At 43.9% G+C, this 23,236-nt stretch overlaps 1 protein-coding gene across 7 annotated transcripts in view; it reads left to right on the top strand.

Annotated features, from left to right (window-relative positions):
• Positions 1–171: 171 nt before the first annotated feature.
• The window catches only part of LOC116598382 (protein cappuccino-like), a 43,201-nt gene continuing 20,136 nt past the window's right edge, over positions 172–23,236 (top strand). For 3 of the 7 annotated variants that reach the window (XR_004289058.1, XR_004289057.1, XR_004289059.1), the window contains exons 1-2: positions 172–454; positions 2,841–5,676. Coding sequence is in view for 3 of the 7 variants with exons in the window: in XM_032357099.1 (XP_032212990.1) it covers positions 217–454; positions 2,841–2,967 (365 nt within the window). In the remaining 4 variants the exon portion in view is untranslated. Of the gene's footprint in view, positions 455–2,840; positions 5,677–14,368; positions 14,929–23,236 lie in introns of those variants that run through there. The other 4 variants (XM_032357099.1, XM_032357098.1, XM_032357097.1 and 1 more) reach the window with 2 other exon arrangements.

Genomic DNA, 23,236 nt, shown 5'->3' with positions numbered 1-23,236 from the left:
TTAGACGCCCGTGGCGGGGGCCGAAGGACAGACTGCGAGGGTCATGGCTGCAGGCGGAGAGCCCCCTAGCCCCTAGCCGGCGCCGGCCGCGTCCGCTCTGCGTCTGGGCGAACACCGCCAGCACCCAGCACCGCGCCGTTCTCACCGCCCCAGCCCTTCGCGGCGCTGGAGGTTCGCTGGGCGGTGGCGGGGCGGGACGGACAGCGCGCCTCTCCAATGGCCGGGCGCCGTGGGCAGCGAGGGGCGGGGCCGCCTACCGCTGGGAGGGTCAAGCCCCCGCCCGCCCGCCGGCCCGCCAGCCCCCCTCCCCCGTCCCTCCGTCCCTCCCTCCCGGGGTGCCCCGCCCGGCTTCCCGGCTCTCACTTTCCTCCCACCCGGTTCGCGGCGCTCGGGGGCCAGGCGGGGATGGAGCGGAGTTGCTCCCGCTGGGCCAGCCTGCCCCCTCCTCTCCCAGGTGAGAAGCGCTCCCTGATCAGTCGGCTCCCTTCCCTTCCCCTCTTCCGGCTGTCACCTCAGCCCGGGGCTACCTACCTATCAGGCAGAGAAACGTGCACAAAGAACACGGGATTTCGATTTATAAACGTTGTGGCTTTAAATGCCGGCTGTGTGACCTTGAGCAAATTGCTCAACCTCTCGGCGTCCGTTTCCTCACCCGTAAAGAGACTTGGGAGGATTAGAGGGAATGCGTAAAACGCTTAGCCCCGTGCCTGGTACAACGCAAGCTCGCAGCTATTTTCACTGCTAACTTGCTTGGGTTGGAGCCGGGCCGCGTCTCCCCGCCCCCAGACTCGGCCGGACCTGCGCCCGGAGCTGCCTGTCTCCAGCCGCGAGTGGGGGAGGCGCCCCGGAGCAGCCGACCAGCCGACGGTCTCGCGCTCCGATTTCCTCACCGTATGAAATGAAATTCCACAGGGGGATTCGAAAGGAAATGAGACCGGGACGCTCCGTGCTTCTCGGCCCGCCGCCCTTCCTGTCTCGGGGACACGGTTTCTAAATAAGGTTGGGAGGGTGAGAGGGCGGGAGGGGAGAGGCTTGACCTGTGCACGGGAGGCGAAGGAGGCGCACAACCGCCGGGGGTACCCTTCCCCCCCGCCTCCCGGGCATCCCTCCAGGGCAGCCTGCATCTCTAACTTATTCTGCTGCTGCGAAGGGCCCTGGAGGTCTGGGGATCATGGGACCGCTGTTTTGATCCAATTTTCTTCCCGCCTCTCATTCTCTCCCCGACCCCACTGCCTACCCCGTGGGTGGAGGTTTGTGTTAGTTCACCCTTTCCCTTTCCAGTCGTACCAGTGAAAACCTCAGCAGGTGGATTTCTAAGCCTTTACTTATTGCTTGACTGTGGTAAAGCTACTGTGCCTCTCTGAGCTTCAAATGGGCCATCTGTAAAATAAGGAAATTCACGTCTACCCCACACAGTTGTTCCAAGAGTTCAATGAGAATGCTGGTAAATCATTTAGCACAGTGTCTGGCACATACAGAGTAAGTGCTAAATAACTTGGTTTTTGTTGTTCTGAGGCGACCTCCTGCTTTCCAGCCTGGTCCCAAAGACATCTCTTTCAGTACAGGTCTGAAAATCTGAAGAAAGAGCTTTCTCCTGTCTTCTTGAGATCTTTTTGGCCAACACTTGCCAGGGTTTTCCTGGGACTTGGTGACAGGGTCCAGGTTTCTATGCATGTTTGTATCCTCTATTTCAGCCAAGCCTGGCGGATGGCAGAGGTTGGATACAAGTTGGAAGGATATCTGTTCCACTCATGTGGTGCTCCTGTTTTGCTTTTTAGTTTTACTTTTCATATACTGGCGACTAGACTTGATTGAGGGCAAGAATGGAATTAAGTTGTTTTGGTTTTTGGCTCTGTACCTAGAACTGTGTTAGGCACATAAAAGCTGCTTTGTCTCCAGCCATCATCACAACCTCCCAGGGAAGGAAACTCTATTAGCCCCTTAAAGAGATGGAGAAACTGAGGCTAGAACCAAAGTAATAGTTAGAAAATGGAAGAACAAGCAAACTAGGGCCCAAGGAGGACCCTTAAAGATGGGAGGCAGGGTTATTTTCCTAGAAATATTCCCACCTGCAAGTTTACATACACAGCAGTAGGGTTGCCTCTTTTGTTTGACTGTGCTGAGTAATGCAGGAGACCATAGGCCCACAGAGATGCATAAATGAGGAGATGAATGAATCCAGTGAATAGGTGATCCCCACCCTCTAGGAACTCACGGGAGGATGCAAAGAAAAATTAGACAACTGTAACACAGTGTGGTAAGTACACCAAGAGAGAATAGTGGGTAAAGTGAGGATGGAAGTAGCTGAGGTTACAGGGCTTCTCAAAGGCAGATGGCCTGTGGTATTCTGAGCTACTCAGCAAAGCAAAGTTAGTGTGCAATGGGCACTTCTTCTGATATGTTTGCAGGACAGGGAGGAAGGCTTGCCGTGTACTGAAGGTATGCATACATGGTTTATTGAATGATGAACTCCACGAGGTCAGGGAGCAGCACAGGGCCTGGCATGCAGAAAAAACACCATCAGTGTTGGAGGAAGCAATGCTATTACCAGACCGACAACCAAGAACTTCCATAGAACACTTACTCTGTACCAGATACTGGGTCACATGCTTTCTGTGCATTAGTCCATTTATTTCACACAGCAGCTTGAGAAAACTGGTGTCTGGGAGTTAAACAATTTGTTCAAGATCACGCAGTAAATGACAGGGGACTCAGATGCGTGGCTGCGTGGCCCAGAAGTTCATGGGCTTGGTACTGCTCTCACAGGGGAAACCACTGGACGCTCCACCCAATCCCTAGTTCCAGATGACCCTTTTGCAATCTGGACTTCTTCTTCCTAGCTTTGGCATCCCTGCCCCAGCATGCTCGAAGCACTGTCTCCTTTGAGGACGCTGGAAGAAGCCCCTTCCCCGGCAGAAGCTTTTCCTGTCAACAGCTTTTCTTTTTTGGGCATGGAACTCATCGCAGGTATTTTCCAAAAAAGAAAGCCAGGGGAATCACATTTCAGTCTGAATGTGGAAAGAAAACAAAGACCACGACTTAGAGCTAAGTCTGAATGGCCTGGAGCCCCTCAGCCTCGCCTCTCACAGAGCGGTTTACACAGTCTCCAGTCTGCTCCGGTGACAGGCCTGGCATGTTTGTCTTTGTTGCAGAAAACACTTCCCTGAGGGAGTTCCAGGCAGAGGGCTCTCCACCCTGTGACAGGCAGAGCATGTAGGAGAGGAGCAGAAGACGAGGACAGGGCAGTAGAACCCTCCATTAACCTAAAGGGCAGGCTAGGGGCCCCTAGTGGCTCTGGCCTGAGGGCCTGGGCAGCTTCCTCTGTCCACTAGCTGAGTGGGAAGGAGGCAGCCACTTTGGAGCTGCAACAAATGTGACTTCAGCAGGCCGCCCGGCAGTTGGAGGGCTCTCTATTTGCATCTAATGAGAGGCTGGGTTCTAATTAACTCCTGTGATGTGTTAATTTTTCAACCTGACATTTTCTGCTCTAATAGATTCTTGTAATGGTTTCTAAATTAAAGGCTGCATTTGAAGACTAGGGTTTAGGTTAAAATCCACCACCTAAGGGGGTGGGGGGCCGTAAACATCCTTTCCCTCCTAAGGAAAACGTCTCATTTGCTGTTCTTTGCTAACCCAATTAAGTGCTGAAGTACTCACCCCAGAGCCTGCTTTTTATTTCCTGCGAAACAATCCAGCTAATCCATATTCAGTAGCTTCCAAGAGAAGTCTTATTCCAACCACTCAAGAAGAAACCAGCTTCTTTGAATATGGACAGAACATTTAGAACTCACAAAGAGCTGTCTTGGTAGAAAATGCAAGAAAATGGTTCATTATTATCCTGTTTGGTCTTTGAGGGGAAAATTCACTGGGACCAAAACTTATAAGGACTGGGAATTTATCGAAGAACGAGGGGACTATGGGGAGAAGCCAGGTCCCATCCCATCGGTTTATAGATAGTCTGGGTACTGTGTCTCCCTCTGCACCCAAACTAGTTATGAAACAAAAACATGTATATTTGAGTAAAACAAAGGGAACCCCAATCTTGCTCAAAGTTGAGGAATCACGGGCCCGAAGAAGAGAGCCAAACCTCGGCCTTCTTATCACTTCCACCACTAGCTGAGGAACAATCAAGACCAGAGAGGTCTTAAATGTCAGGGAATCAAAGCCCTGTTGTTCCCCCTACCAAGCATAAGATGGTACAGAGGACAGTCTTATTTGTTGGTGGTGATGGTCTAATATACAGATGGGCAACTTCGAACCCGCACAGGAGGCAAAAAAAACTACCAATATACTTCATACCTCTATGACTTTATTTCATTTCAGTATTTGTCCGTCAAACCAGTAGCAAATGTTTAGTGATAGGTTCTTGTGGACATGTCACTAAGCAGAGTCCTGGGACGTCTGGAAGCATTAGAATGTGGTTCCAGCCTCCAGTGAGCTTATAGCCACATTAGAGGAGACCAAGACACAAGACCCAGAGTGAAAGTTATTTATAATTAAGTGCTTTTTCTTGAGCTCCCTTACTCGTTGTAAGTTTGGGGGTTTTGTTTTTGTATCAGTTTTGGTTTGGCTTGGTCTTGACCCCTTTCATTGTCCTTCAAGGTCAGAGGCTGTGTCTTCTTCATCATTGTGTTCCTGAACAATGCAGAATCTACTTTACATGTCTGCAGCACTTGATAGATGCTTGTTGAATAAAATGAATAGTTCAGGCTATAAGTGCTCTAATTCTTCAGAAAAAGAGCCTTCATTCTGTTCAGGGTACAAGAGGCCATCAAAATGCAACCCAGCTGGTTCCGGAATGATGGTCAAGTCTACTCTACAGGCCGTGCCTACAGGACAGCTTTCTGCTTTCATCAGAACTCGAAAGTTTTGCCAATCACTTCACTTCCTTTTCTGTTTTTGTTTTGTTTTGTTTTGTTTTGTTTTGTTTTGTTCTTGTTCAGGTTCTTAAATATTTTAAGGTAGAAAAATGCCTTGGCTAGAATTGTTGTTTAATTCAGAAGCCTGTTTCTAAACTTCATGAATCAGCCCAAGATATTCTCTTAGCATTGTTCATTGACTAGTTGACCATTGATCTCAATATTGTCCACAGAAGGCATTAGGAATCATAGAGGCCCTATATGTAGGAGTATCCAGCCAAAGAGTTCTAAGTCAGGAGATCACCTGTAAGTAGTAAGTTTGTAGAAAAATTGAAATGTGAGCCTAGCTGTGTGTGACTTTCCAAGAGACCCAGGGAAGCATGGCAGGGAAAGCACCTGTAATAATAATCTCACAGGCAGCGTTCTTACCAGTTGATACAGGTGAGAAATGAACAGTAATAAAAATAATGTGAAATTATGAAAAAGTGTGAACCAGCCACCTGCTGTGGATAAACACGAACTAGACTAGACAAGGTGTCAGGTGGTGGTTTGAAAACATAGCCTCAAGTTCTTCGACATTCCTCCCATTGAAGGGCAGAATTTATCTTTCCTCCCCTAGAATTTGGGAAGTCTCCTGACTTCTGCAACTGATAGAATACAATGTAAGTGACACCAGGTGACTTCCAAAGCTAGGTCATAAAAGGCCATGCAGATTCTTCCTCATTTGCTGGGAGGTTGGCTTCGGGGCTCTGAGCAGCCCTCTAAGTGGTTCAGCTACCCTAAGACCACCTGCCAGTGTTCCAGTTGACAGTGCCAGGTAAGCCTCTCCTTCAGCCCCTCCGGGCTGTGCACCAGAAGTAAGAATGGAGAAACCATCTTGGAAGTAGATTCTCTGGTCCCAGAGGTTCCTATCCCCAGCCGTTGAGTCATCTCAATCCAGCATCGTGGAGCATAGAAGAGCCACCCTTGCTGTGCCTTTTGCAAATCCTTGACACAAAAATTCCATCATGATGATTGTTTTATGCCTGTCCAAGTCCATTTGGGCTGATATAATCCAACACCTCACATTTATTTCTCATGGTTCTGGATACTAAGAGCTTCAAGATCAAGGTGCCAGCAGAGGCAGTGTTAGTAAGAGCCCATTTCCTGGTTCCTAGATGGCTATCTCTTTGTTGTGCCCTTCCAGGGCAGAAGGGATGAGGGGACTCCCTGGGGTTTCTTTTTTTTTTTTTTTTTTTTTTTTAAATGAAAAGGTATGTTTATTTAATAAATAGGGTGAGAGGGTGCCTGGGTGGCTCAATAGGTTAAAGCCTCTGCCTTCAGCTCAGGTCATGATCCTCGAGTCCTGGGATCGAGCCCCACATGGGGCTCTCTGCTCAACAGGCGGCCTGCTTCCTCCTCTCTCTCTGCGTGCTTCTCTGCCTACATGTGATCTCCGTCACTTAAGCCCCCATGTTGCATCACCACTTTCTCATATCAGGGAGATCATATGATAGTTGTCTTTCTCTGCTTGACTTATTTCGCTAAGCATGATACGCTCTAGTTCCATCCATGTTGTCGCAAATGGCAAGATTTCATTTCTTTTGATGGCTGCATAGTATTCCATTGTGTATATATACCACATCTTCTTGATCCATTCATCTGTTGATGGACATCTAGGTTCTTTCCATAGTTTGGCTATTGTGGACATTGCTGCTATAAACATTCGGGTGCATGTGCCCCTTTGGATCACTACGTTTGTATCCTTAGGGTAAATACCCAATAGTGCAATTGCTGGGTCATAGGGCAGTTCTATTTTCAACATTTTGAGGAACCTCCATGCTGTTTTCCAGAGTGGCTGCACCAGCTTGCATTCCCACCAACAGTGTAGGAGGGTTCCCCTTTCTCCGCATCCTCGCCAGCATCTGTCATTTCCTGACTTGTTGATTTTAGCCATTCTGACTGGTGTGAGGTGATATCTCATTGTGGTTTTGATTTGTATTTCCCTGATGCCGAGTGATATGGAGCACTTTTTCATGTGTCTGTTGGCCATCTGGATGTCTTCTTTGCAGAAATGTCTGTTCATGTCCTCTGCCCATTTCTTGATTGGATTATTTGTTCTTTGGGTGTTGAGTTTGCTAAGTTCTTTATAGATTCTGGACACTAGTCCTTTATCTGATATGTCATTTGCAAATATCTTCTCCCATTCTGTCAGTTGTCTTTTGATTTTGTTAACTGTTTCCTTTGCTGTGCAAAAGCTTTTGATCTTGATGAAATCCCAATAGTTCATTTTTACCCTTGCTTCCCTTGCCTTTGGCGTTGTTCCTAGGAAGATGTTGCTGCGGTTGAGGTCAAAGAGGTTGCAGCCTGTGTTCTCCTCAAGGATTTTGATGGATTCCTTTCGCACATTGAGGTCCTTCATCCATTTTGAGTCTATTTTTGTGTGTGGTGTAAGGAAATGGTCCAATTTCATTTTTCTGCATGTGGCTGTCCAATTTTCCCAGCACCATTTATTGAAGAGGCTGTCTTTTTGCCATTGGACATTCTTTCCTGCTTTGTCGAAGATTAGTTGACCATAGAGTTGAGGGTCTATTTCTGGGCTCTCTATTCTGTTCCATTGATCTATGTGTCTGTTTTTGTGCCAGTACCATGCTGTCTTGATGACGACAGCTTTGTAATAGAGCTTGAAGTCCGGAATTGTGATGCCACCAACGTTGGCTTCCTTTTTCAATATCCCTTTGGCTATTCGAGGTCTTTTCTGGTTCCATATAAATTTTAGCATTATTTGTTCCATTTCTTTGAAAAAGATGGATGGTACTTTGATAGGAATTGCATTAAATGTGTAGATTGCTTTAGGTAGCATAGACATTTTCACAATATTTATTCTTCCAATCCAGGAGCATGGAACATTTTTCCATTTCTTTGTGTCTTCCTCAATTTCTTTCATGAGTACTTTATAGTTTCTGAGTATAGATTCTGTGTCTCTTTGGTTAGGTTTATTCCTAGGTATCTTATGGTTTTGGGTGCAATTGTAAATGGGATTGACTCCTTAATTTCTCTTTCTTCTGTCTTGCTGTTGGTGTAGAGAAATGCAACTGATTTCTGTGCATTGATTTTATATCCTGACACTTTACTGAATTCCTGTATAAGTTCTAGCAGTTTTGGAGTGGAGTCTTTTGGGTTCTCCACATATAGTATCATATCATCTGCGAAGAGTGATAATTTGACTTCTTCTTTGCCGATTTGGATGCCTTTAATTTCCTTTTGTGGTCTGATTGCTGAGGCTAGGACCTCTAGTACTATGTTGAATAGCAGTGGTGATAATGGACATCCCTGCCGTGTTCCTGACCTTAGCGGAAAAGCTTTCAGTTTTTCTCCATTGAGAATGATATTTGCAGTGGGTTTTTCATAGATGGCTTTGATGATATTGAGGTATGTGCCCTCTATCCCTACACTTTGAAGAGTTTTGATCAGGAAGGGATGCTGTACTTTGTCAAATGCTTTTTCAGCATCTATTGAGAGTATCATATGGTTCTTGTTCTTTCTTTTATTGATGTGTTGTATCACATTGACTGATTTGCGGATGTTGAACCAACCTTGCAGCCCTGGAATAAATCCCACTTGGTCGTGGTGAATAATCTTTTTAATGTACTGTTGAATCCTATTGGCTAGTATTTTGTTGAGTATTTTCGCATCTGTGTTCATCAAGGATATCGGTCTATAGCTCTCTTTTTTGGTGGGATCCTTGTCTGGTTTTAGGATCAAGGTGATGCTGGCCTCATAAAATGAGTTTGGAAGTTTTCCTTCCATTTCTATTTTTTGGAACAGTTTCAGGAGAATAGGAATTAGTTCTTCTTTAAATGTTTGGTAGAATTCCCCCGGGAAGCCGTCTGGCCCTGGGCTTTTGTTTGTTTGGAGATTTTTAATGACTGTTTCAATCTCCTTACTGGTTATGGGTCTGTTCAGGCTTTCTATTTCTTCCTGGTTCAGTTGTGGTAGTTTATATGTTTCTAGGAATGCATCCATTTCTTCCAGATTGTCAAATTTATTGGCGTAGAGTTGCTCATAGTATGTTCTTATAATAGTTTGTATTTCTTTGGTGTTAGTTGTGATCTCTCCTCTTTCATTCATGATTTTATTTATTTGGGTCCTTTCTCTTTTCTTTTTGATAAGTCGGGCCAGGGGCTTATCAATTTTATTAATTCTTTCAAAGAACCAGCTCCTAGTTTCGTTGATTTGTTCTATTGTTTTTTTGGTTTCTATTTCATTGATTTCTGCTCTGATCTTTATGATTTCTCTTCTCCTGCTGGGCTTAGGGTTTCTTTCTTGTTCTTTCTCCAGCTCCTTTAGGTGCAGGGTTAGGTTGTGTACCTGAGACCTTTCTTGTTTCTTGAGAAAGGCTTGTACCACTATATATTTTCCTCTCAGGACTGCCTTTGTTGTGTCCCACAGATTTTGAACCGTTGTATTTTCATTATCATTTGTTTCCATGATTTTTTTCAATTCTTCTTTAATTTCCCGGTTGACCCATTCATTCTTTAGAAGGATGCTGTTTAGTCTCCATGTATTTGGGTTCTTTCCAAACTTCCTTTTGTGGTTGAGTTCTAGCTTTAGAGCATTGTGGTCTGAAAATATGCAGGGAATGATCCCAATCTTTTGATACCGGTTGAGTCCTGATTTAGGACCGAGGATGTGATCTATTCTGGAGAATGTTCCATGTGCACTAGAGAAGAATGTGTATTCTGTTGCTTTGGGATGAAATATTCTGAATATATCTGTGATGTCCATCTGGTCCAGTGTGTCTTTTAAGGCCTTTATTTCCTTGCTGATCTTTTGCTTGGATGATCTGTCCATTTCAGTGAGGGGAGTGTTAAAGTCCCCTACTATTATTGTATTATTGTTGATGTGTTTCTTTGATTTTGTTATTAATTGGTTTATATAGTTGGCTGCTCCCACGTTGGGGGCATAGATATTTAAAATTGTTAAATCTTCTTGTTGGACAGACCCTTTGAGTATGATATAGTGTCCTTCCTCATCTCTTATTATAGTCTTTGGCTTAAAATCTAATTGATCTGATATAAGGATTGCCACTCCTGCTTTCTTCTGATGTCCATTAGCATGGTAAATTCTTTTCCACCCCCTCACTTTAAATCTGGAGGTGTCTTCGGGCTTAAAATGAGTTTCTTGGAGGCAACATATAGATGGGTTTTGTTTTTTTATCCATTCTGATACCCTGTGTCTTTTGACAGGGGCATTTAGCCCATTAACATTCAGGGTAACTATTGAGAGATATGAATTTAGTGCCATTGTATTGCCTGTAAGTTGACTGTTACTGTATATGGTCTCTGTTCCTTTCTGATCTACCACTTGTAGGCTCTCTCTTTGCTTAGAGGACCCCTTTCAATATTTCCTGTAGAGCTGGTTTGGTATTTGCAAATTCTTTCAGTTTTTGTTTGTCCTGGAAGCTTTTAATCTCTCCTTCTATTTTCAATGATAGCCTAGCTGGATATAGTATTCTTGGCTGCATGTTTTTCTCGTTTAGTGCTCTGAAAATATCATGCCAGCTCTTTCTGGCCTGCCAGGTCTCTGTGGATAAGTCAGCTGCCAATCTAATATTTTTACCATTGTATGTTACAGACTTCTTTTCCCGGGCTGCTTTCAGGATTTTCTCTTTGTCACTGAGACTTGTAAATTTTACTATTAGGTGACGGGGTGTGGGCCTATTCCTATTGATTTTGAGGGGCGTTCTCTGAACCTCCTGAATTTTGATGCTCGTTCCCTTTGCCATATTGGGGAAATTCTCCCCAATAATTCTCTCCAGTATACCTTCTGCTCCCCTCTCTCTTTCTTCTTCTTCTGGAATCCCAATTATTCTAATGTTGTTTTGTCTTATGGTGTCACTTATCTCTCGAATTCTCCCCTCGTGGTCCAGTAGCTGTTTGTCCCTCTTTTGCTCAGCTTCTTTATTCTCTGTCATTTGGTCTTCTATATCACTAATTCTTTCTTCTGCCTCATTTATCCTAGCAGTGAGAGCCTCCATTTTTTATTGCACTTCATTAATAGCTTTTTTTATTTCAACTTGGTTAGATTTTAGTTCTTTTATTTCTCCAGAAAGGGCTTTTATATCTCTCGAGAGGGTTTCTCTAATATCTTCCATGCCTTTTTCGAGCCCGGCTAGAACCTTGAGAATTGTCATTCTGAACTCTAGATCTGACATATTACCAATGTCTGTATTGATTAGGTCCCTAGCCTTCGGTACTGCCTCTTGTTCTTTTTTTTGTGTTGAATTTTTCCGTCTTGTCATTTTGTCCAGATAAGAGTATATGAAGGGGCAAGTAAAATACTAAAAGGGTGGCAACAACCCCAGGAAAAAATGCTTTAACCAAATTAGAAGAGATCCAAAATCGTGAGGGGGGAGAAAGGGGATAAAAAGAGGTTCAAAAAGGAAGAAAGAAAAAAAAAGAAAAAAGAAAAAAAAAAAAGAAAAAAGAAAAGAAAAGAATAAAAAAAAAAAGGAAAACACCTAAGAAAAATGTAAAAAAGAAAAAATATATATATTAGATAAACTAGTAAAAAATCGTTAAAAAAGAAAAAGGTAACAGTTAAAAAAAAAAAAATTTTACCCGAAGGCGAGAAAAAAAAAAAAAAATGAAAAAGAAAAAAATTAAATTAACTGCAAGACTAAAAAAAAATCACAGGGAAAAAGCCATGAGTTCCGTGCTTGGCTTTCTCCTCCTCTGGAATTCTGCTGCTCTCCTTGGTATTGAAACCGCACTCCTTGGTAGGTGAACTTGGTCTCGGCTGGATTTCTTGTTGATCTTCTGGGGGAGGGGCCTGTTGTAGTGATTCTCAAGTGTCTTTGCCCCAGGCGGAATTACACTGCCCTTACCCGGGGCCGGGGTGAGTAATCCGCTCGGGTTTGCTTTCAGGAGCTTTTGTTCCCTGAGCGCTTTCCGTAGAGTTCTGGAGGACGGGAATACAAATGGCGGCCTCCTGGTCTCCGGCCCAGAGGAGCCGAGAGCCCAGGGCCGCACTCCTCAGTGTGCCCTCAGAAAACAGCGCCCAGTTACTCCCGTCTGCCTGACCTCCGGCCGCGCTCCGAGCTCTCCGAGCCTGCGACCAGTTCAAGGTAACACCGAGCTGTGAGCTTACTGTCAGCTCTGTCTCTGTAGCCTGCTTTCCCGTTCCAATACCCGCAAGGTCTGCGACACTCAGACACCCCTGATCCTTCTGTGACCCTGCGGGACCTGAGGCCACGCTGAACCCGCGTGGGCTTCGCCCCGGTTTAGCCTCTGGAGCGATGTCCCTCAGCGGAACAGACTTTTAAAAGTCCTGATTTTGTGCGCCGTTGCTCCGCCGCTTGCCGGGAGCCGGCCCCTCCCCCCGGGGTCTATCTTCCCGTCGCTTTGGATTCACTTCTCCGCCGGTCCTACCTTTCAGAAAGTGGTTGTTTTTCTGTTTCCAGAATTGCTGTTCCTCTTCTCTTCGATCTGCCGATGGATTTTCAGGTGTTTGCAATCTTTAGATAAGCTATCTAGCTGATCTCCGGCTAGCTGAAGCAGTCTCAGCCTGCTACTTCTCCGCCATCTTGACTCCTCCCTGGGGTTTCTTTTATAAGGACTCTGCTCTTGTGACCTAATCACCTCTCAAAGCCCTTACCTCCAAAGGAGAGAGTGACTCAGCTAGAAAAAGAACAAAGATCACCCAAAGGTACATAAAGGGACTTATATCCTCTTCTGGGGAGAAGAATAGACTGCTTTCAGTTGCATGAGGGACCCTTGGGTTATGTTAAGTGAAAGTATGATTTTGCTATTATCTTTAACAGCTACATGTGATTTTAAAAGGTGTGTCTGGATGCCAGGTTGACAAGGAGTAGATTCTGGTAGCTCTGTGCCGTCTATTTTGCTATAGTGGAACTCGTTTGTCAAAATTCCCTTCCCTACATGATTCCAGATGGGGACTGGCCACAAGAGAAATTGGCGTAAGACTGGAGAGGTGGGAAGCAAAGTCCTGTTTTCTACTCTGAAAGTCACAGTTGGGTGCCTTCATGACATTGAGTCAGCTGGCTGTCTTATGGGCAGGGACAGCACTCGGACCTGCGTGAGCTAGTCCTTCAGCTCCTCTGAGTCTTGGGTTAGGTGCATGATAGCTCCGTGGTTAAGGACTCTAGCTTCTGCAAGTCATCTGCATCGAGATTAGAGATGGTTAGACAGACTTGGCATCCAGTTTGTCTCCGTGTGTTCCAATTTGCCCTTGACTTCCCAAACTTTCCTTCTTGATTGCAGGGCTAGCTGATCCCTCAGACTTTGGGCCCAACACCAGGCACAGAGGCAATGACTTACATAAAGTACTTCACTGGTTTCCACAGTTTTGTGAGGTCTAGTCCTTGCTATAAATTCCTTATTCTACTTCACTCACAGTGACTTTGCTTCTCTGAGCAAACCCTGGTGATATATTCCATCAAAATATTTGAAGTATGTAGCTCTGGAAGCTGCCTTAGTGTTCATTTGGCCCACTCCTCATTTTATAAATGGGGAAACTGAGGCCCAAAAGGTGACTTGCCCAAGTGGCACATTAATAATGAGTGCTTGAACCAGTTTGCTAACCTGCTCTGTGACACTCTAAGAATTTGGCAGATTTCTCTTTGACTTACAGGATTGTGACTGGCCTGCTACACCAGGCCATATTATCTACAGCCTGCATTTAATGGAGTCTCTTCTGTCTGGGACTTTGTGAGGTGTTTGCTTAAATCACCTCATTGAATCCACATGCCCTTCAGAAGAAATCCTAAATTTGAGTTACTTCTCTCCACTCCCTATCTCCACCACCACAAACAGTCCAGTCCCCACCTGCTCTCACCTGGAGTCTCCTGACAGACATCTCCCCACCACTGCTCATTGACAATCTCTTCTCTACATGGCAAACAGGGATGCTTTCAAACCAGCTTCCACAGATCATGCTCTTCTCTGAAACTGCTGGAAACTTATCAGTGGTCTCCCATTGCTGTTGGAAGAAAATTTTATCAGACCTACAAAGTCCTGTAAGATCTGGCCATCTTCCCTCACTTTTGGTCACACCCCTGCCTTGCTCACCACACACCAGCTACACTGACTTTCCCTTTATTCCTGAAACATGCCCAGCCATTTCTTGCTGTAGGGTCTGTAGTCTTTCCTCTGTGTAGAATGCCATCATCATATTCTCCCCCATCTTCCCAGGTCTGCTCCTTCTTGACAAATGTCATTTCCTCTGAGATGTCTTCTCCAACACTCCTCTTTCATCCTTCCCTCCAGTCATTCCTTATCCTGTTTTATTTCCTGCATGGCACTTACTGATGTCTGTTCACTGTCTTGATTATTCACTTGCTTATCTATTCATTTTCTGTCTCTCCTAACTAGAAAGAATGTCCACAAGCACAGGGTCTTAACTGTCTGGTTCACTAAGATATCTCTGATGTCCAGCAGGTGCTCAGTAAATATTTGTTAAGTGAACAAACGTATACAGTACCTACTGTTATTCTACCCATTTTATAGGTAAGGAAGCAGAGTCCCTGAGAATGCTGAATTCCAATTTGTGGAGGCAATGGAGCTGTCTAAAGTAGGATGCTAATGGTCGAGAGCTCAGGCTGAGGAGTCAGGAAGACCTGTGTTGTAATTCAGCAAAAGGTATCATGGGTTACTAGAAATGCAAGGAAGCTTTGATAATCAGCTAGTTCCATGCCTAATCATTATAGTAAAGTTAATCAGTCAGCAACTATTTCTTGAATTCTTATCATGTACATTACTAAGGTAACAGAAATTGTTCCCCCAAACAAGGCAGATACTAAAGATCACTCATTTTTCACATCCTGGGAATTTCTAGATGCCTGCATTTTTTTCTTTCAACAGCCTTCATCTTTTAAATTTCTTTCTCATCTATCAAAAAATTTAAATTCAGTTAATTAACATACAATATATTATTAGTTTCAGAGGTAGAGGTCAGTGACTCATCAGCCTTCTACAATATCCAGTAATCATTACGTCACGTGCCCTCCGTTATGTCCATCATCCAGTTTCCTCATTCCCCCACCCCTCTCCCCTCCAGCGACCCTCAGTTTGTTTCCTATGATTAAGAGTCTATGGCTGGGGCACCTGGGTGGTTCAGTGGGTTGAAGCCTCTGCCTTCAGCTCAGGTCATGATCCCAGGGTCCTAGGATTGAGCCCCGCATCAGGCTCTCTGCTCAGCAGGGAGCCTGCTTCCCTTCCTCTCTCTCTGCCTGCCTCTCTGCCTACTTGTGATCTCTGTCTGTTAAATAAATAATTTTTTTTTTTAAAAAGAATCTCTTATGGCTTATTTCTGTCTCAGATTTCATCTTGTTTTATTTTTTCCTCTCTTCCTCTATGATCTTCTGTTTTGCTTCTTAAATTCCACATGTGAGTAAGAACACTTGGTAATTGTCTTTCTCTGATTGACTTCTTTTACTTGGCATAATACCTTTAGTTCCATCCCCATCATTGCATATGGCAAGATTTCTTTCTCTTTTTTGATGGCTTGGCAGGTATATATATGCCTCACCTTATGCATTCATCTGTCAATGGACATCTGAGTAGTCCTCAATTTTTTCATTTTAAGAATTTGACTGCATTTTAGGCCTTCCTGCCTTCCTCCTCCCCCCCCATTTCTTTGGCCTTCAAAAATCTATACCTGGGGTTTCATTTTTGTCATAAAACAAAAACAAGGGACACATTTCAAGACAAACAATTTTCAGACACATGCAAAGAAACTGTAGGATCTGATAGCATCTGTTAGACTACTATTGACCTGGAAGGAACCTTCCAGATCATCTTCTGCAGAACCTCACTTAACGGATAAAGAAGACTGATGACTTCTCCAAGACAGAGTTAGCACTAGATATCCTTTACCCTGCCTTCGGAACTCTTCCCATCACATCACACTGTCTTCCTTCCACCTAGCAAACCACGTAAATAACAGCAGACCTATTAATCAGACCTGAGAGTTTAGCCTGCAAATACAGAGAGCTAGGTGATAGATTGCTTAGTGTAACTGGGCCCTTAGAAATCACTCTTTGAGGGGTTCCTGGGTGACTCCGTCAGTTAAGTGTCCGATTCTTGATTTTGACTCAGGTCATGATCTCAGGGTTGTGAGATTGAGCCCCGCAATGGGTTTAGGATTCTCTCTCTCTCTCTTTCCATCTGCCCCTTCCCAACCTCCCCCAATCTCTCATGTGCAAGAGCAAGTGCATTCTCTCTCTTTTAAAAAAAGAAGAGAAAAAAGAAACCACTCTTAGAAGCCAAAGAATCTACCTCATCACCTCATTTTTAGATAAATGTGAAGAGAGAAAAGGAAATGTTAATTGACTGTCCACTTTGATACTACTAGCTAGACATATGAGTAAGGCTAGAACCCAGGCCTTCTGACTTCACAGATCAGTACTTACTGCATCATGCTGAAGCCTTGGCAGGTAGAACACAGAAATACAGTAAGCCCCAGGAAAGGGTGTTGAATGATTGACAGTATCTTCCAGCAAGGAAATCAGGAAATTCTCTTCCCGTCTTAGAATTTAAAAACCTACCACGGTAACTCTCTACAGGAAAAAGAAAAGCTTAACAAAATTTCTTTATCAACTTAGGGCTTTTGTGAAAATTAATGAGATACATATATGAAAGTCCTGTTAGCTTTCCTTCACCTGTTCGTTGTGGCATTGAGTTGAAACTCGCCAGTGCTGTAACTACTTAAATCCAAGAATTCTCCACTTCTCATCCTAGAGGTAAGTTTTCTGTACAGCTTAGTAAGCTATGGTGAAACTCCAGGGGAGGTGGTCATTGTATATTCTAGGTGAATAGTGCCCCTTACAGTTGTACAAGATATGGCTCTTTATACTGTGTTGGGGCAGCAAATACAGATAGTCTGTAACTTAACAATGGTTCGACTTATAATTTTGTGACTTTACAATGTGCAAAAGCAATACACACTCAGGAAAAATCATACTTTGAACTTTGAATTTTGATCTTTCTTTAGGCTAGCAATATGGAGGGATGATTCTCTATCGTGATGCTGGGCAGTGGCAGCAAGCCATAGCTTATGAATGTAAATAACCCATATACATACAATGATTCTGTACTCATACAGGCATTCTATTTTTCACTTTCAGTATGGTATTCAATCAATTACATGAGATAATTTAGCATTTATTATAAAATAGGAATAAGCTTTGTGTTAGAGGATTTTGCCCAACTGTAATCTAATATAAGTATTCTGAGCACCTTGAAGATAGGTGAGACTAAGCCATGACATTCAGTAGATTAAATGCATTTTTGACTTAATGATCTTTTCAACATATGATGGGTTTATCAGCATGCAACCCCACCATAAGTCAAGGAATATCTGTAATAGTGAAGGTTTACATTCATTAAGTTAAATGATACTCTAAAAGGTAAGGACTGTTATTATGTCTGGTTATCAGTGATGGAAATGAAGATTTGGAGGGAATAAGGTTGTCATACAGGCAGAGTTAGGAATATTTACAAATAGACCTGCAAATAGAGCAAGGAAATTAGAGCCAGAGAGATCTGTTTGGAACTTCATGCTTGACAGTTTACTAGGTGTGTGATGCTGACCAATGCAATCTTTCTGAGCCTAAATGATCATATCTTTAAAATGGATAATAGAAATTATGAAAAACATTGTTAGTTGTTAAGCCAGTAGCTTCCCCTAGCCCCTACGTGCCCAATCCAAACCTTTCTTCCTAACAACAATGTATCAAGATAGCAAGTGCTTCTTAAGAAGATGAGCTCTTTCCCAATCTTTGGGCTTGGGGTAAATTTTACCCTTGCAAATGATTCGTTTAAGAGTAGGTGTATGACATAATTGTAGCTAATGAGATGGATGTAGAAGTATGGAGGATAGGTAGGGAGGGTTTGTCCCTAACTTCCAAAGGGTATAGCAGAAAAATCTGCCTTTTCTTCCTCCAGCTTTTGGATGGCATGTGAGGACGTGATAACTAGAAGTGTTGCTGCCATCCCTCATACCAAAAAGGGTATGGGTCAAATGCTGAAGATGAGTGTGTGATAAAATTTAAGGTGTCAGCTTGATTGGGCTACAGGGTGTTTAGTTATTTGGTTAAACATTATTCTGAGTGTTTCTGTGAGGATTTTTGGATGTGTGTAATATTTAAATGAGTAGACTGGATAAAGCAGATTGCTCTCCCTAATGTTGGTGGGCCTCATCCAATCAGTGGAAGTCCTAAATAGAATAAAAAGGCCAGCTCTCCCCCGAAATGGGGAAATTCCTCCTGTGTTCCTGGCTTCAAGGTGGGGTATTGTTTTGTTTCTGCCTTTGGACTCTAGCTGAACTATTGGTTCTTTCCTGTCTTGAGCCTGCCAGCCTTCAGACTGAAACTATATCATCAACTCTTTTGGATCTCCAGCTTGCCAACTTACCCTGCTGACCTTGGGACTAGTTAGCCTGCATACCCAATCTGTTATAATAAATCTCTTTAAATACGTGTGTGTGTGTGTTTGTGTGTATGCATATATATTCTATTGGTTCTGTTTTTCTGAAGAACCCTAATACGATAAGAGAGCAGAGGGATAGAAAGAACTTGGGTTCTTGCAGATATAACTCAGCTTCTGAGTTAATCAACCCCAGTGATCTTTACATCTGGCCTTGTGGTTAAGTGAGATAATACATTTTTCTTATTTAAGTCACTGTTCGTTGGGTTTCCTATTTCTTGCACCTGGAGGCATCATAACTGACCCAACAATCAAGTCAGTAGGATCTTTGTGAAGATTCAATGGTCGTCAGTAAATATTACTTTTCTTCTCAGCATCTAAGTTATAGTGCAAGACTCTTTTGTTAATAATGATAATCCCTTAAGTAGTATAGTCTTACGTTTGTAACAGAATGCTTCCATAGGCCTTCTTCTACTAGGGCTGGATTTCGTGAAAATTGAGACACATTTGGTTTATCTCTAGCTCTAGCTCCTAGCATAGGTATTGAATGTTTCTTACTAGTTCTTCCTTAATTTTCACTTGGAAATAATTATGTAGGAACTGGGAAAAGTAAACTTGACACAATTCTAGATGTGTACCTCATAGTATGGTCATTGGTTATAGAACAGCTCAGTTTGGTTCTCCAATGGGCAAACCTTATGTTGACAGCAATGTGCTCATATATTAACTACTATTATGTGAAGCCTATGCTGCATTGAAGGTGTCATTAACTTAACAACCCATCATGTGGACATTCCCTAACTGCTAGGATTGCCACCAAGGACACAGGTTGCTTGGAAGGTCTTCGGTAACACAGGACTCTAGGAAGAGCAATAGAAAATGCTAGACGTTGTTCTAAAAAGTAAACAAGAGGTTTTTTTTTTTAAAGATTTTATTTATTTATTTGACAGAGAGAGCTCACAAGTAGACAGAGAGGGAAGCAGAGAGAAAGGGGGAAAGCAGGCTCCCCACCGAGCAGAGAGCCCGATCTGGGGCTCAATCCCAGGACCCTGGGATCATGACCTGAACCGAAGGCAGAGGCTTAACCTACTGAGCCACCCAGGTGCCCCAGTAAACAAGAGTTTTAAGGATAGCCATCACCAAGCTGCCTCTGCTTGCTGGGAGATATGTTCTATATACCACAGCCAAAAACAAGAAAGGGAGAGAGAAGAAAGAGCCCTATGAGAGGTAATATATATGTATTCAGGGTATGGAATGTGGAGTGGAAGAAGGTTATCAAGGGAAAGGAAGCCTATGGCTTTTGAATCCTCAGGCTTCTTCTAAGAGGAAGAGCCTTTCTAGGGAACATTCAACTCTTCACCATGACTCTTCTGTAGAAGGGAATGAAAGGAAGCCTGTGAGGAAGAAATTAATAATATATTAACAGCTTTTCCCTAATTTAATCTCTAGAGATTGAAGAATCTAGAAGGTCAGGTGTATGGCTCAGGAAATTGCATTTTCCATCAAATAACCCAGGTACTGGGGTACTAAGTACCCCATGGTATTGGTGATTTTTCAGACCCTACCTTGAATATTATTACAGTATGGGACATCTGATCTAGGCATCCTATTTTGAGGAGACTACTGGCAGGTAATTACTATGGCCTAAAATATCTTTGTCAGGATTCATTTGTGAGGGTTCGGCACATAGGTGAGAGAAAGTGGATCTAGAGAGCATGATGCCTAGATCTTCTCTTCAGGGGGTTCTCATAGTCTGCTCTGCCCCCAAGAGGGATCTAATCTTGAACAAAGGGCTTGCACAATATCAGGGCTGCCTCTAGCCCATTTGTTGTGAGAATTAGTGAAGTAGTCATCCTGATGGACACTGCCTCTGGGGTTCATGGCTTGGTGAGAGAAAGAAGGCTGGATTTTAGCCCCTCTTACCCAAAGTGGGGCACATATGACCACTGTGCAGTCTGCTCAAGGCCTGAGGATCTTAATAATCTGACAATTAATTAAAAACAATTAAAATAGCTCTTTGCGGGGGGTCCCCAGTAGAGCTCTAAATAAGCAGCATCATTTTCCCCACTTGTTTGAAACAAGTTGAATGAATGAATGAATGAGTAAATAAACAAATAAATAAGGCCAAAATATCACCCTTATTAGTGAGAGAAGCCAGGCTGATTGGTAGATGCTACTACTAGAGTACAGAAAAGTAGCTGCTTTTTAGTCACTGGCTAATGTATACCAGGTGCTAAACTGATGCTTATTCTACCTCCCTACCCTCCCACCACCAAACCTTGAGGGGGTGAATATTAGGATCCCCATTCTGTAGATGAGGAAACTGAGTTAGCAAGTTGGAGAATCAAACCCGGGCCTGACCAGAGCCCACCCGTCCCAGCTTCTTACTGGGCACTGTGACTTCTGGAGAACCAGCTACAGCTTCTGTAGCCAGAACCCAATCCAATCAGCCACCATTTTTAGGAGATTTCCAGAACTGCCCCCTGCAGAGCTTTCTCCTTTCCCCAACATTCTCCTTTGGCACAAGCCAAAAAGTCCTTGCTCGTCCAGAAGATGCCAAAGTGTGGAAGGCCTCAAGTGCTCCGGTTCCAGGTCATTCTTCATTGCCCCTGGGAGCACTAGGTCTAATGCCAGCACGGATGTACTATTTTGAAACTAAATGCATTTCTCAGAAAACACAGGCATGGTGCCATTTTTCAAGAATATATTTCATATCATCACACAGGTCCTTGGTCCCACAGCACAGGATCACTGCTGCTGTTTATTCCAGGCCCTGACGCCTACAGAGAAGAGTTGCTTAGTTGAGCCACTCGAGCATGTTGGGAAGAACCACCCTTGTGGACCCGAAGGGCTATTTTGCTCTCATGACTTCCATCATTACAGATAAGGCTTTCCGTGGGATCGTTGTTGTCTTAGGTCAGCTTCCTTGGAAGCAGAGCCCGAGATGAGTTGTGTTCAAGTGATTTATGGAGTGTTTTCAAGGAGAAACCACACAGGACAGGGAAGAGGGTGCTAAGCAAGAATTTGGCTTCAGCTTGATCCCGTGGGGAGCTCTGGAGCAACACATCACCCCATTGGGTTAGCGTTGCTTTAAGGTCAGGAGGGCTGGCCCTCTGTGCCTCTGCAACATGCGGTTATTGGCCACTGGCTATGAAGGCCGCATAAATGTGTACATGTTCACGGAGCCTCCTGGTCAAGGTGGCTCCCTCTTGGCCAAGGGCAGTTCTCCAGAGAAGTGGGTAGCTGTGTGTCACATGAGCCAACTTCCCAGCAGCTTAGAGAAACTGCCTGGTGCACTGGCTGGTAAAGGGATCTGGGCAGGGTACCAACACCAGTTCTGAGTCATAAGACACAAAAATCGTTTGAATCTGAGTATTGGTTCATTAATCTCAAAGTTCCCAGATATTATGTCTCATTATGTATTTCTTTCTACACATGTAATTGGTGAGTAAACCAAGGCAAAAACCACATAGTAAAATAGTCTTACACTTCTGAGTGGCTGTGACTAAAGATGATGTTCAAGCAATAGTCACCCTATTTTGACATTCAGCCGGCCCTATTGAAATATGCCACGGGGACTGCTACTGTATAAATTCCATTTGGTATTTCATTTGTGGGACCAACCGTATTGCATATAGTCAGTCTTACACTATGACCAATAGGTGGCACCAGAAACACCCACACTTATCCCAACTAATTGATGCGTTATGTATGGATTTGCTCAAATTTCAATTCCTCTCGACTTAGGTTTTTTGTGTTAAAAAGGCACTCGTAGCATTAAACCTAAACTTGATAACTTACAGTTTCCCATTTGCTAGTTGACCTCCTGCTTGGAGGGTTATTTGAGTGTTTAAAAAAAAAAATAGGGTGATAGGGCCAGTGAATTCAGAAAGAAAACATCTATTCATTAGCGAAAGGAAGGAAAAAAGACTGGAGCCCTGCATCCTTTTCCTTCAAGGTCTCTTGAGTGTATAAATGCTGAAGATTATTAGGAAATATTTGAATAACAGGATAAAAAAGTCAAGGATACTGCCTCCAAAACATGAACTTTATTCCCCCACTGAAAACAGGCTTGGATTGTAACCAAGTTGTTCAAGGATCGCCCTGGCCAGTATCTGACTGCAGGGTTCCACTCCGGGAAAGACTGGCCACCATTTGCGAGCCTGTTTCTTTTGAAGTTTGGACTTTATTGTTGGTGGGGGGAAGTTAAGGGGGGGAGGGGGTGCCTCATCTTCCAATTTTTTTCAACAATCCAGCACTGCACTCTTTTCCTATGGAAAGCTGTTCGAAGGAGCAGAATGGAGGAAAAAGTGCTGAACTGAGCATTAAGCCAGAATATACTGAACTGAGCGTTAGGTAACTTTCATGATTTGATCTTCCACCCATGTTAGAAATGAGGATGCTGAGTGTCAGCAAGGTCATCAAGGTCTAGCCAGGACCTCAGTCCAGTTCCTCCGACCAGTTGCAAGGCCCAGCTGAATCTAGATGTGTCACACGAGCTCACCCTGCAGATCTGGACCACCCGTTTCACCTTCCTGGGCTTGCCCTTCATGTACAACGGGGAGTGGGGGGCTTGTCTACCTGGCCCCAACACACCTTCCAGCTAGGAACCTCGAATCTGAGCAGTACGTGTAGAGTGCAGTGTCTTGTGTACTGATTGGGGTGGGAGGTGTGGCTTGGCAGCACAGTCCGTAGGAAGGGAGGGTAGAGCTCACTTTGATAGTGTTCCAGAGTGGAAGGTGACACGGCTATTATGCAATGCGTTAAACAGTCTGGTTCTTGTATTTTGGGGGAAAAGTAAATACCAGGTCCTGATTAGCGTTTCCTATACCTGTCGTCGGCTTGTGATACTGTAAACACTGTGCTTTTGGGAGCTTGCCTTTCCAAATGAAATGTTCCCCGGGTTTGGAATGCCTCTTTACATGGCATGTTCTTCTGCCATGCATGCCA

Source organism: Mustela erminea, chromosome 9 (assembly GCF_009829155.1).
Source record: "Mustela erminea isolate mMusErm1 chromosome 9, mMusErm1.Pri, whole genome shotgun sequence".
Lineage (NCBI taxonomy): Eukaryota > Metazoa > Chordata > Mammalia > Carnivora > Mustelidae > Mustela > Mustela erminea.
This window is presented reverse-complemented; position numbering and strand designations above follow the sequence as displayed.